At 42.3% G+C, this 12,532-nt stretch overlaps 2 protein-coding genes across 2 annotated transcripts in view; one reads left to right on the plus strand and one right to left on the minus strand.

Moving 5' to 3' along the window:
- ankrd1a (ankyrin repeat domain 1a (cardiac muscle)) overlaps window positions 1–12,532 on the minus strand; it is a 180,486-nt gene that overhangs the window by 165,022 nt on the left and 2,932 nt on the right. The window lies entirely within an intron of this gene.
- kif20ba (kinesin family member 20Ba) overlaps window positions 1–12,532 on the plus strand; it is a 50,864-nt gene that overhangs the window by 10,128 nt on the left and 28,204 nt on the right. Inside the window, exons 11-20 of the mRNA XM_080449413.1 lie at window positions 723–869; window positions 1,580–1,742; window positions 2,510–2,671; window positions 4,435–4,572; window positions 5,022–5,161; window positions 5,914–6,019; window positions 7,188–7,284; window positions 9,724–9,812; window positions 10,921–11,334; window positions 11,938–12,189. Of these exons, the coding sequence (XP_080305539.1) occupies window positions 723–869; window positions 1,580–1,742; window positions 2,510–2,671; window positions 4,435–4,572; window positions 5,022–5,161; window positions 5,914–6,019; window positions 7,188–7,284; window positions 9,724–9,812; window positions 10,921–11,334; window positions 11,938–12,189 (1,708 nt within the window). The remainder of the gene's footprint in view (window positions 1–722; window positions 870–1,579; window positions 1,743–2,509; window positions 2,672–4,434; window positions 4,573–5,021; window positions 5,162–5,913; window positions 6,020–7,187; window positions 7,285–9,723; window positions 9,813–10,920; window positions 11,335–11,937; window positions 12,190–12,532) is intronic.

Here is a 12,532-nt window from a genome sequence, read left to right on the forward strand (position 1 = left end):
ACGGTACTGGGTTTAGTGATGTTCTATTGTCTAAATCAACCTTTTGTGTGTTCGTGCTAAAAAGAGTGACTTTGAGAGCTGTTTCACCGTACAATGTAAGTCAACGAGGAGCATATTTTGAATTATCAATTTCTAATCCATGGAGAAACTATTTTTGATTTCTTGTCCACCTTTTTGGAGTTAGATCATGACACGGTAACTACACAACCCAAACCTCCAGTCTTGCCCTTTAAGACCGGAGTACTTCTGTGTTGTACTTTATTTTTTTTAATGCCGGGTAGATGCCTACATAGTTTTAGATGCTGTAATGAGTGTATATCCAGCTATCAGCCTCTGTAGCAGAAACAAAAAAGCTTAAACCTTTGACAATTACTGAAAATTACTTTTCACATTCCCGACTATAATGAAAGAAAGAGAAATAAACTATCAATAAAAAATGAATCTATATTATCTTTACAAATTCCACAAATTAAACCTTAGGCTTTAACAGAAAAGTACTTTAATTTGCTGCAATGTTTATAATGGTTGTTGTATCCGTTCATCACAAAGACTAGAGATTTAAGCTCTCAAATGTAAAATAAATAAAAAAAAGAAAACCTGATACAGAGGCTGCGAACTCGCAGGTGATTTACACTCAGGCTCATAGGTTGTCACTGTGTGATCTGGCAGGGTCAGACCTTTGTGCTAAAACCCAGAACATTATTATTCTTCTTATGTTTCAGGTTGTCACTGTGTGACCTGGCTGGCTCAGAGCGCTGTGCTAAAACCCAGAACAGAGGAGAGCGTCTGAAGGAGGCGGGGAACATCAACACCTCTCTGCTGACCCTGGGGAAGTGCATCAGTGCACTGAGACACAACCAACAGGCCAAGTACGTCATAACATCTATCTATACAATCCGAGATGAGGTGCATGCGCGAGAGGTAATTGGTGGTAAAAAACTGCGTATGCGTGGAGCGAAACCCAACACCACGCAGCTGCTTTTGTAATGTCCCCACACAACACCGTCGGCATCTGGGTTGCCACGTTTGGGGGGCTTGTGACAAGCACACAGGTCAGTGTTGCCAGATGTGCGCCAGAAACAAGCAACCACCTTCATGGAAAAAAATAACAGCCGATGGGGTCCCAAGACTGATGTAAAATTATTAAAAAATAAATAAAAACCTTTTTGGGGGAAATTTCTTCATGAAAAAAAAATACTCTGGGTATTTTTTTTTTTTTTATTCCATGATTTTGTACCCCCAAACGATATTTTCTTTTTTGGGGGGGGGGGGGGGGGGGTACTAGACGTTCTTCTAGTACATTATAAATACAACACAACCAACAGGCCAAGTACATCATAACATACTTACAATTTAGGCCAAGGGTCTTCAACAGGTGGTCCAGGACCCCTAGGGGGTCAGTGGCCAATGAGTTGTCTAGCTTTCTACATCTATGGTCCACTGGTCCGGTCTCCTAAAGAGGAGGGGCCACCTACGTCGCATAGATACAGGAAGTAAACCGGAGATGACGCGTCTTGCTTTCCTGTTTGGTCTTGGATGGAGCCTATTAATGACCAATTTTTGTGTGTGTGTGTGTCAGGTTGTTGAACCACGTGCCGTTCAGGGAGTCTAAACTCACTCACTACCTGCAGAGTTACCTGAGCGGGCGTGGCAACGCCTGCATGATTGTCAACATCAATCAGTGTGCCTCAGTGTACGATGAGACGCTCAACGTGCTCAAGTTCTCTGCTCTGGCTCAGAAGGTACGCACACACACACACGCACACTTTAACACATTGACCGCCAGAGGTTAATCTCATAATGTACTCACCAGTGCCAACGTTTTATTGTTGTTTTTTCTTTTTTTCACGTGCCATAGACCTCGTTAAAATCCTTAAGATTGAGCTGTGCACTGTTTGTAAACATCGCAGAGATCTCCCTGCGTCTACCAGTCCAATCCAAACCACGTGTCAAACGGGGCATCCATGTTGTAGTTAGAACGGTTTATGTTAAACAGTGATCAGCGAGAGAGAGAAACTACAATCGAAGAAAATGGCGTTTCAGTGTGCGCTTTAGAATGGAGTCCTACGGGATCGGCAAAACGTGATCCCGAATAATTCCATTTCCGGTGGTGTTACAATGAAATGTGCCGTACTAGAAAATTGAAAAAAAAAAATCGAAAAAAAGGAAAAAGCACCACAGCCCGTAGGCTACGGGATCGGCGCTTTACAGTTGGATTTATCGGCCCGTAGGCTACGGGCCTGGCGGTGAGAGTGTTAACAGATTAACTTTACTGTCTCCGCCAGGCCGAAGGTGTGGCGGAGACAGACTTATGTTTTGCCCCCTGGCCGTAAGTGCGTGTCCGTCCGACTGAACAGCTAATCTCCGGCGAGATCTACAAGCTCATGTGCCGCGCTATGAGTTTGTAGATCTGCTATTTTTGAATAGCCAAAGAAATCTAAAATGACAGCTACTTGCCTGGTCTAAATGGTGTTAAGTACTTAATCACGTCTCCCCCCCCTCCCTCCAGGTGGTGGTGCTGGTGAGCAGACCTCTTCCCGTTGTCGCCGTCGTCTCCGACCGCTCCGCCAGTGAGCTGTCCTTCCTGGTCGACAACGCGGACAGGAAGGCCCTGCTGGGACGCAGGAGGAGCTCTATGATTGGCTGGGAGAGCAGCCTGGAGGACGTACAGGTAGGAGGGCGTGGCTTTCATTCAACCTCTCTCTGGACATGATGGCCAATGCACTTGTTTTTCATGTCCTGAAAAAGTACACGGTTTTGCTCCTACAAGGTTTCCTCCGTCCCGGCGTTTGGACAAAGAGTCTGCATTATGTTGAAACGTATGAACTGTTGTCTATTCTTTTGAGCCGCTAAAAATAAATAGTTGAGGCCAATTTAAAAAATAAATAAAAGTCTTGTAATTCCTTAAGCAGGGGTCTTCAACGTTTTCAGCCCAAGGACCCCCTAACAGAGAGAGATGAAGCAGGGACCCCCTCTATATATTGTATACAATTGTGTTTTAGATTCAACTTTTTTTGTTTACGTTTACTGCTCTTTTTTCCCTCTACACCTCTATACCTCTTTGCCAAAAATAGCCGATCTACAAGCTCACAACGCCTCGCAGCGGCGTTGTGAGCTTGTAGATCGGCTATTTTTGGCTGAAGTTCTCCTCAGAAAAGGGATGCTAGGGTTCAAGTGGTTAAAGTTGTACAATGCAGATTCACAAATAAAGATTTTTAGCAACCTCTGCTGGTCACTACCGTCACTGCATACAATTTCCGTAGTCCTCGATTACCCAGAATTCCATTTGTTTTCACCGGAAGCCGGAAGCGTTTCAAAAAGCGTTCTTTTAATTGTTTTATACTATCTGCGGATCGTTTCTCTTAGCCAGTGGAGCATTAGTTACCGTGAGCTGTGCTTTCTTTTTCTGTTCTTTTTCGATCTTCCAATCCTACATTCTCTTAAAATCAGCGTGAGGTTCCTTTTTGTTATTAGCGCGGTAGTTCCTGGCCAAACAGGAAACCGTTGCGGTAGTTCCTGGCCAAACACAGATGACGTCATTTTCCTGGGAAAGTCCCCCCCGACAGCGTTCAATAGAAAATATATAAATAAAAGGCTTCCGGGGGTGAAATTCATGGATTTGGTGTTGTGAAAGTATTACTTTAAGTAAAAAAATTAAAATAAAAATCATATCACAAAAATGTGGTGGACCCCCTGTAGTAACTCTGACCCCCTGTTGAAGACCTCTGTCCTAAAGAACTCATGTTTCTATATCAGTGGTTCTCAAACTTTTTCATGTCAAGGACCCCCAAAATTATATGCCTTTGATTACGGACCCACCATCTCAACATATGTTGTGCCAGGGACCCCCACAGAACCATAGATTTGAGTTTAAAACATTTAGCTTTAACCCAATTTTGGGCGGGAACCCCTATCTGTAACTATACCTTTCAGGACGGGATCCCCCTTTGTGGTTCTTGTTGCTATGTACAGTATATAGCAAACATACATTACAAACAAAGTTTTTCAGAAAACTTAGGTCAGGATTTAGAAGGCGTTTTAACTCATTCACTGCCTAGAAAGACTAAAACGACTTTAAATTTTTTCTTTTAAAATTGACCCAAAGACCAAGGAGATATGATTTTTCGAAGATCTAGACTCCCATCCACTTCCTTGTTAACTTAAAACTTAAAAATTCTGTATCTCAGCTCCTGAGTACTTTTTTTTTTTTCAATGAAAAATCTCTGGCAGTGGGCAAACGCGGCCAGAAATAATTCAGGCAGTGAATGAGTTATTGAATTTATTCAAAGATTTGCTAAAAAAATAAAATGGCGGATCTACAAGCTCATAGCGCGTTCGTGACGCGCTATGAGCTTGTAGATCTGCTATTTTTGAATAGCCAAAGTATAAAGAACCAAGGTTAAAAAAACGTGTCGTGACACCTCTGTGTGGTAGGAGGATGACGATGGGGAGAGTGACGAAGAGCAGAGCCTGATGGAGCGGACCCTGGGAAACACTATTGATGACGATGAGGAAGATAACATCACTTTTGATGAGGAAGAGAACATCATCGTGAACAGAGCTCAATATCAGGTCAGTATCTCGTTTTTTTATTTTATCCAGTGGTTCTCAAACATTTTCATGTCGAGGACCCTCACATTTATTTTTTACAAGCTCTACCATATACATATGCGGCACTCGGTGCAGCGCTATGATGGGCTTGTAATCTATTTTTGAAAAATCGTGAAACTTTTTTTGCTGAACTTGGAAAAAAAATATTTTTTGAATGCGAACATTTGTAAAAATATGTTGTTCCAGGGACCTCCAGAAGCAAAGATTTGAGTTACAAATGTTCGCTTTAAAAATATATATTCAAATATTTAAAAAAAAATAGCAGATGTACAAGCTCATAGCGCGGCACCGCGCTATGAGCTTGTACATCTGCTATTTTTGAAAAGCCAAATAAATCTAAAAATGACAGATGCGTTCCCGGACTGAATGGGTTAAGTGGTTTAAACGCGCGTGTGTGTGTACCTCCACAGAGGCAGGTGGCGCTGGTGGCACGTCTTCAGGAGGAGCTGAGGAAGGAGCGAGAAGACAAGCTGCAGTTTGAGGCTCAGATCCGACAGGAAGTGTCCAAGGAGTTCACTGAGCTGATCGAAAAGATGCAGAGCGACTTCAAGTGAGATTATACTACATACCCCCCCCCCCCACCACCACTTAAACCCCCTCTATAAAACAGACCCCACTTAACACATTGAGTGCCAAAAACGTAGATCTACTTTTTTCAAATACACCCGTCGAGTGTTTTTTTTTTGAAAATTCCACAAGAGGGCGCTCTAACGCAACTTAGGAATGATCCCCCCCCCCAGTGAGATTATACTACATACCCACCACTTAAACCCTCTCTATAAAAACAGACCCCACTTAACTCATTGAGTGCCAAAAACGTAGATCTACTTTTTTCAAATACACCCGTCGAGTGTTTTTTTATTTTTTATTCCACAAGAGGGCGCTCTAACGCAACTTAGGAATGATCCCCCCCCCCCCCCCCCCCCCGACTGTAATAGAAGAAATCGACGGATGTGATGTCATCCCGTCCGGGCGGATTGTGGTAGAAAGCCTCCGAGGGCAAGTTTTTCACATGTATGTACCTGTGCATCTAAGTGTCAATAAAGTGAATCTGAATCTGATAGACGGACCCCTACCCCATCGCCCCGGACACTTTTTTTTAACACACGTTGTGGCTTCTGCAGCTGCCGAAAGATCGCCAAGACACGGTAAAAAACGCTGGCACTCTAAGGATGATCTCTCGCAGTGAAGGGAACATTCATAGGTTGCGGAAGAGCGCCCCCTAGTGTAATTTCTAAACAAATGTTTTTTTTTATTTGCATTCATTACATGTTATATGTGTTGTGTTTGTTGTGTGTCCAGTGAGCGTCTTATCCAGGAGAGAGACATGTTGGAGGACAGAGCAGAAGGCAGAATGAGGATCTTCAAGAACCTCGTACAGACCCTGCATTCACCACAACCCAGCACCGTAAGAACATTTAACCTATAGTTCACCACAACCCAGCTCTATAAGAACATTTAACCTATAGTTCACCACAACCCAGCACTGTAAGAACATTAATCTATAGTTCACCACAACCCAGCACCGTAAGAACATTTAACCTATAGTTCACCACAACCCAGCTCTATAAGAACATTAATCTATAGTTCACCACAACCCAGCACCGTAAGAACATTTAACCTATAGTTCACCACAACCCAGCTCTATTAGAACATTAATCTATAGTCGCCACAACCCAGCACCAGCACCGTAAGAACATTTAACCTATAGTTCACCACAACCCAGCACCGTAAGAACATTTAACCTATAGTTCACCACAACCAGCACCGTAAGAACATTTAACCTATAGAACCACAACCCAGCACCGTAAGAACATTTAACCTATAGTTCACCACAACCCAGCTCTATTAGAACATTTAACCTATAGTTCACCACAACCCAGCTCTATTAGAACATTAACCTATAGTTCACCACAACCCAGCACTATAAGAACATTAACCTATAGTTCACCACAACCCAGCTCTATAAGAACATTAACCTATAGTTCACCACAACCCAGCTCTATAAGAACATTTAACCTATAGTTCACCACAACCCAGCACTGTAAGAACATTTAACCTTTAGTCACATAGTATACTATACAAATCCATTGTAACTTCAAACTCCATTTTAACCATGTTAGATTCACCGGAAACACCCGTCCTTGGTTCTGGTGACTGATATTGTCCTTCTAATACGTGAGGAAACCGTGTTTTTTCAATTACTTTTTTCATTTATAAATCTTTTTTTGGAAAATAAACGATTCAATAAAAAATATTCGAAAAAACACGGCCCCCTCACGTATTAGGAGGGCAGGATGAGTCACCAGAACCAAGGACGGGTGTTTTTGAATCTATCATGTTAAAAATGGATTTTGAATTTATAATGGCTTTGTATAGGAAGGAGGCGTGTCTGATAAAATGAATATCGAATAACTAAATACTGAATCAAGTAACTTAAAAACTGTCTGGCGGGAGGGCTCACAAAAGCCTGAGTAGACGATAAAATGACCCAATTTTTCTTTAAATATCCCTTAACAAATACAAGATCATGTTATTACAGTCTAGTGACCAACCTGTGTGTGTTTTTCTATCAGGACTCCGTAGCTCTGCAGTCTGTCTCCACACTGGACGGTCGTAAGCGTCCACATGATGTCCAGACGGACCGGGACGGACAACCTCCTCTGAAAAAAGGTACGACATTGTCCTGGAACAAGGGTCCGTCTGCAGGTACGACCTTGTCCTGGAACAAGGGTCCGTCTGCAGGTACGACCTTGTCCTGGAACAAGGGTCCGTCTGCAGGTACGACCTTGTCCTGGAACAATGGTCCGTCTGCAGGTACGACCTTGTCCTGGAACAATGGTCCGTCTGCGGGGACCACGGCTGGCCTCAGGGACAGACCCACGGCCAAACGGACAGACGCACAACAAGATGCCAGAAGATGCCAGTACCTGAAGACCAGAAGACGTCTGTCAGCCCTGAGGAAGAAATGACACAAAACTATTGCTCTGTGTGGGGGAGGGGAGGGGGAGAGATGTCACACCTGTCCACTGTGCCTACTACTTAAATACTTGAATTATTATGTTTTATACAAATAAAGTGTTGTGACCAAAATAGTGCACTGTCATTTACAGTAACTGCAACAGAGTGGGGGGACAAAAAAAATCCATGGCAATATGAAATGTGATTGATTATTTTCATTCACATGTTTTGTTTTTCTTCCACTGAATTGTGGATTGCAATTTTTCATATTGAATTGCAAGATGCATTGCCATTTCAATAGATACCCAAACACTTGTATAGAACCCCCCCCAAAACAACTAAAGGGGACAAAATCATTATATAACACTTCTATCATTGAGAACTCGTTCTCTATCTGGTGGCTCGGTTGTAAACAATGAGTCATTGATGTTCTTGCAGTTTTCAGTTCATGCTAGAAAATATGTTAAGGTGCATTAAGTGATAATTTTGATAAGGTGTTAAATAGATGGTAATTCTTATCAGAAACATGATCACGACACAGGTTTACAGATGTAAAGAAGTGGGTGAATTTGTTTTTAATCTTTGATTATAGTGTTTGTTCAGTAACAGGAGTCTACCTGTCTCCAGCTCTTTTAATACATGTTCAGGTCAGGATACACCTTTCATCCAATCAAGAGATCAAACTTAGAACTAGGATACAGTATAAACAAGTGGAATTGGAAGTGACAAAATGAATGGGACAAAAAATTGAACTAAACTTGAAGGTGATGATTGGCTGAAGTTGGCGACACAACCGAAAATGTATTTTCACTAGTTAAAGACGCCTGTTACTGAACAAACACTGTATAGCAGCAACGATTGCTATCATAATACACTTCTGTAACTTTTTCACAAAGATTTATTTATTCAACAAGAAATATTACAATACCTAAAGATTTCCTATTTATTTTGGTGGTGTGACATTTGGGCAAACATACTGGGGTTTACATGATCTGTGTATTTTAATCACACCAGGGTATACAAGCTGTGAATGAAGTTCAGAATAATGACTAACATGGACCATGTATTTCAAATTGTTGGGGACTAAATGAAGGGTAGCTGTTTAGCCGCGTACGTGGACAACATTGCTGCTATATATTTGTGCACACACTACACTTGCATGCTGTATAGAATACTATTTGAATTATCTTCCAATGATCAATTATACAATACGGATATAACCATAATACTAGTTATATCTATATATTTTAATGTTATGCATGTAATTACAGGTACTAAGACCTGAAGTCTCATTCTCAATAGAGACGTGCTAACTAAAACCTAAGAGAGGAAGCACAACATTTTCCAGAGTTCAGTTGCTACTGTAGTGTTCCAGGTTGATCAGGCAGAGTAGGAGAAAGCCTTTTTTGTTCTGTACGGATTTTCAAAGAATTTATCCCCCCAAAACTTTTTTAGTTAAAAACAAATTCAAAAGAACCGCCCCCCCCCCCAAAAAACATCCATTGATTAGAGGGAAAACTCTAGTAGTAGGGAAAATAGCAGATCTACAAGCTCACAACACGTCGCATTGTGACGTGTTGTGAGCTAAAACGTTAGGGATCCACTGGTGTAGGTTAGTCCATTGGTTTTCAAAGTGGGGTCCGGGGACCCCCAGGGGTCCTTGAGGGAGTTCCAGGGGGTCCCCAGCTAAATGATAGTTAGGAACCAAATGGACCCTTATGGGTCTGTAACTGAGAGTGTACAAATGGAACCAAATGGACCCGTTAAATTAACATTGATTATACAATATAAATTGGGGTCCCAGAGATAGAAATGCTATTAAATGGGGGTCCGTAGCCCTAATGCATGTCAAACTGGGGGTCCTTGAAATTAAAATGGTTGAGAATCACTGCTAGAGCCGTGTAAAAATCATCTCTTATTATGGGGGTCCTTCTGGCATATCTTTACTAATGGTGGTCTGCGGGGATAATAAGTGTCAATATGGGGGTCCTTGACATGAAAAAGTTTGAGAACCACTGGGTTATAGTCAGTGTTTTGACGTGTTAAGTGGATAGAGAACTAGGCAGTGGTCCCAGGATGGATGTGTTCTCTCTGCTGTAGTTTAACCTGCTGTTCACATCATACTCTGTATGCTTTCCCTCCCTGTGGCAGAACAACTCCTGGAGGAGAGCAGTGGAGGAGAGATGAGGAGACTCACTGAGGAGAGGACAGCCTTGCAGGACCAGGCCAGTGAACATCAGGTACACTGGCTGCACATTTTAACCACTTCACCCCTTTAGACAGGGACAGCATCTGTGTCATTTTAGATGTCTTTGGCTATAAAAAACAAATAGCAGATATACAAGCTCTGTGCCACGCTATGAGCTTGTAGACGTGCTATTTTGGAAAAATCATGAAAATCTTTTAATATATATTTTTTAAAGCAAACATTTGTCAAATATGTTGTTCCAGGGACCCCCAGAAGCAAAGATTTTAAAATTTTCACTTTTTCAAAAATAGCAGATCTACAAGCTCGTAGCGCGGCACTCTGTGCTTGTATATAGTATAAAATAATGGTTATAGCTGAAATTGGGGGGTTCTTGGAACAACATATTTTGAGATGGGGGTCCACGGCCAAATACATATCATTTTAGGGGCCCTTCTCGTAAAAAATGTTTGAGAACCACTGATTATAGAAACGGAAGTTTAGGAGACATTTGTAGAATCCCCCAGAAGCATTTTTTTTAAATAGCAGATCTACAAGCTCCCGTCAACACTGCATCTCTTCACCAACAATATCTGAACAGCCAAAGTATAAGATAATGGTTGAAGTGTTTAAAATCTAAAATGACAGATGCGTTCCCGCTCTGAAAGGGTTAATTAACACATTTCCGATTTCTCATGAAACTTCAGTCTTTATTCACTTGTGTCTTATTTTTAACTCTGTTTTTTTTTAAGTTCACAGTGAAGTTCACAATGAAGCATTTATTTGGTTCAATGTTGTTTTGCGTTCTCCCCTAATAACACTATTTTATTAGGTTTTCCACATCATTGGGGGAACACAAATGTTCACATTTAATCAGCAAATGTGCTTTTAATCGAATTTATGACGTGCAACTTAAAGCACCAGGCTATATTTAATGCTGCTGACTATTGTTAACGCTCGCACGTTGTAAACCTAACGCCCATTATTCATTTTATTAGCTGCATCTGTTTTTTCAACATAACATTAGAGCACAAGGTTCAGCCTGGCATGGGTTTAATAAGAGCAGTTGTTCTCCACCTTTTTCGAGCACTGGACCCCTGTTACTGAACAAACACCCTTTAACTTTTTAACAATACTCTTTTGTTTTGTTTCAACGGAATCAGGAGGTGCTAGCGGCCCTCCAGGAGGAGAGGAGAGCCAGGGAGGAGGTGCTAGCGGCCCTGCAGTACCAGACCACGGGCAAGGAGGAGGCCATGGCCTCCTTGGAGCAGGAGAGGAGAGCCAGGGAGGAGGTGCTGGTTTCCCTCGGGGAGGAGAGGAGAGCCAGGGAGGAGGTGCTGGTTTCCCTCGGGGAGGAGAGGAGAGCCAGGGAGGAGGTGCTGGTTTCCCTCGGGGAGGAGAGGAGAGCCAGGGAGGAGGTGCTGGTTTCCCTCGGGGAGGAGAGGAGAGCCAGGGAGGAGGTCGTTGAAGCCCTGGTCAAAGAGAAGAGGAGCAGAGAGGAGGAGGAGACGAGGAGGAGACTGGTGGAGGAGAGAGAGAAGGAGCTGTGTGTCACCCTGGAGGCAGCACAGAGGGAGGTCAGTAGATGCATATTGTCTGTGTCGGGTAGAAACCTTGTGTAGATTTGCTAAAATTTCAGCCATTTATATTTTTTTTCAAATTGAAAACATAACGTCAAGAAATATTGAAAAACGATACTAACCTTGTACAGAAGAAGCTAGTTGTTTGTTCGCCTCGGCTACGTCTTCCGTTTCCTGTTTTGTTTTAGAGGATTGTTCCCGCTCTTTTTCCAACTTGGTGACCTTTGCCCTCAGAGTCTCAGCCTCGGCGGGATGGCTGAATTAGCTCAACAATTAGCCTAACAATTAGCTCAACAATTAGCCTAACAATTTGAATCATGGAGATATGAGGTGTCTGCCCAACAGCAGTGATACACTGAGATGCGACACATTGAGCTTGTAGATCTGCTATTTTCTTTAAATAAGTATTTTTGAAACCTTTCACATTTAATGACATGCACAAAGTAAGGAGAGATCAGTAATACATTAACTCTGAGTGCCAAGAACGAGTTATCACGAGTAAAAAAAAAAAAGGCATAACGACTACATTTGGGGGAAAAAGGGGGAAAAAATAAATAAAAGCTGAACCGTTGTGTGTTGAACCCCTCACTGGTACCACAGGTGGCCAGGATGACGGTGAGAGCGGACCAGACCTCGGGCCAGCTGCAAACCAGAAACCACAACGTTGAGGAAAAGGACTCCCAGATACACTCCCTGACCCAGGAAGTGGGACGCCTCAAGCAGGAAGTGGAGAGCCTTCAACAGGAAGTGCAGACGAGCAGAGCTGACGGGGAACGAGAGGCTCTCCAGGAGAAGCAGACGTCAGAGATTCACATCAAAGCTCTGTCTGAGGAGACAGACAGGCAGACCCGGGTGAGAAAAAAATATTATACTTAAATGATACTTTTTGGAGAATGTAGGATGAAGTGTATGGTTAGTATGGTTGTGCTTTTTTGTCGCATTCAAGTATACTTAAGTGTACTCGAGTATTACTCAAGGTCAAGGACTACTTGAGTATAAAGTTTAAATATGTCAAATTGGAACAACTTTTTAAAATCAACTAAAGTAATGATGCAAGTTGGGAATGCATGTAACTCACCCAATACTTAATTCCTAAAACTTGGGAGTCAGATATTGTTCCTCTAGTTTCATATCCATTTGAAAGTTCTGGCGGAAAATGTTTGTTTAGTAAAATATCTCCACTTTTCCATGAGCT

Source organism: Gymnoscopelus braueri (assembly GCF_963280865.1).
Source record: "Gymnoscopelus braueri genome assembly, chromosome: 14".
Classification (NCBI taxonomy): Eukaryota; Metazoa; Chordata; class Actinopteri; order Myctophiformes; family Myctophidae; genus Gymnoscopelus; species Gymnoscopelus braueri.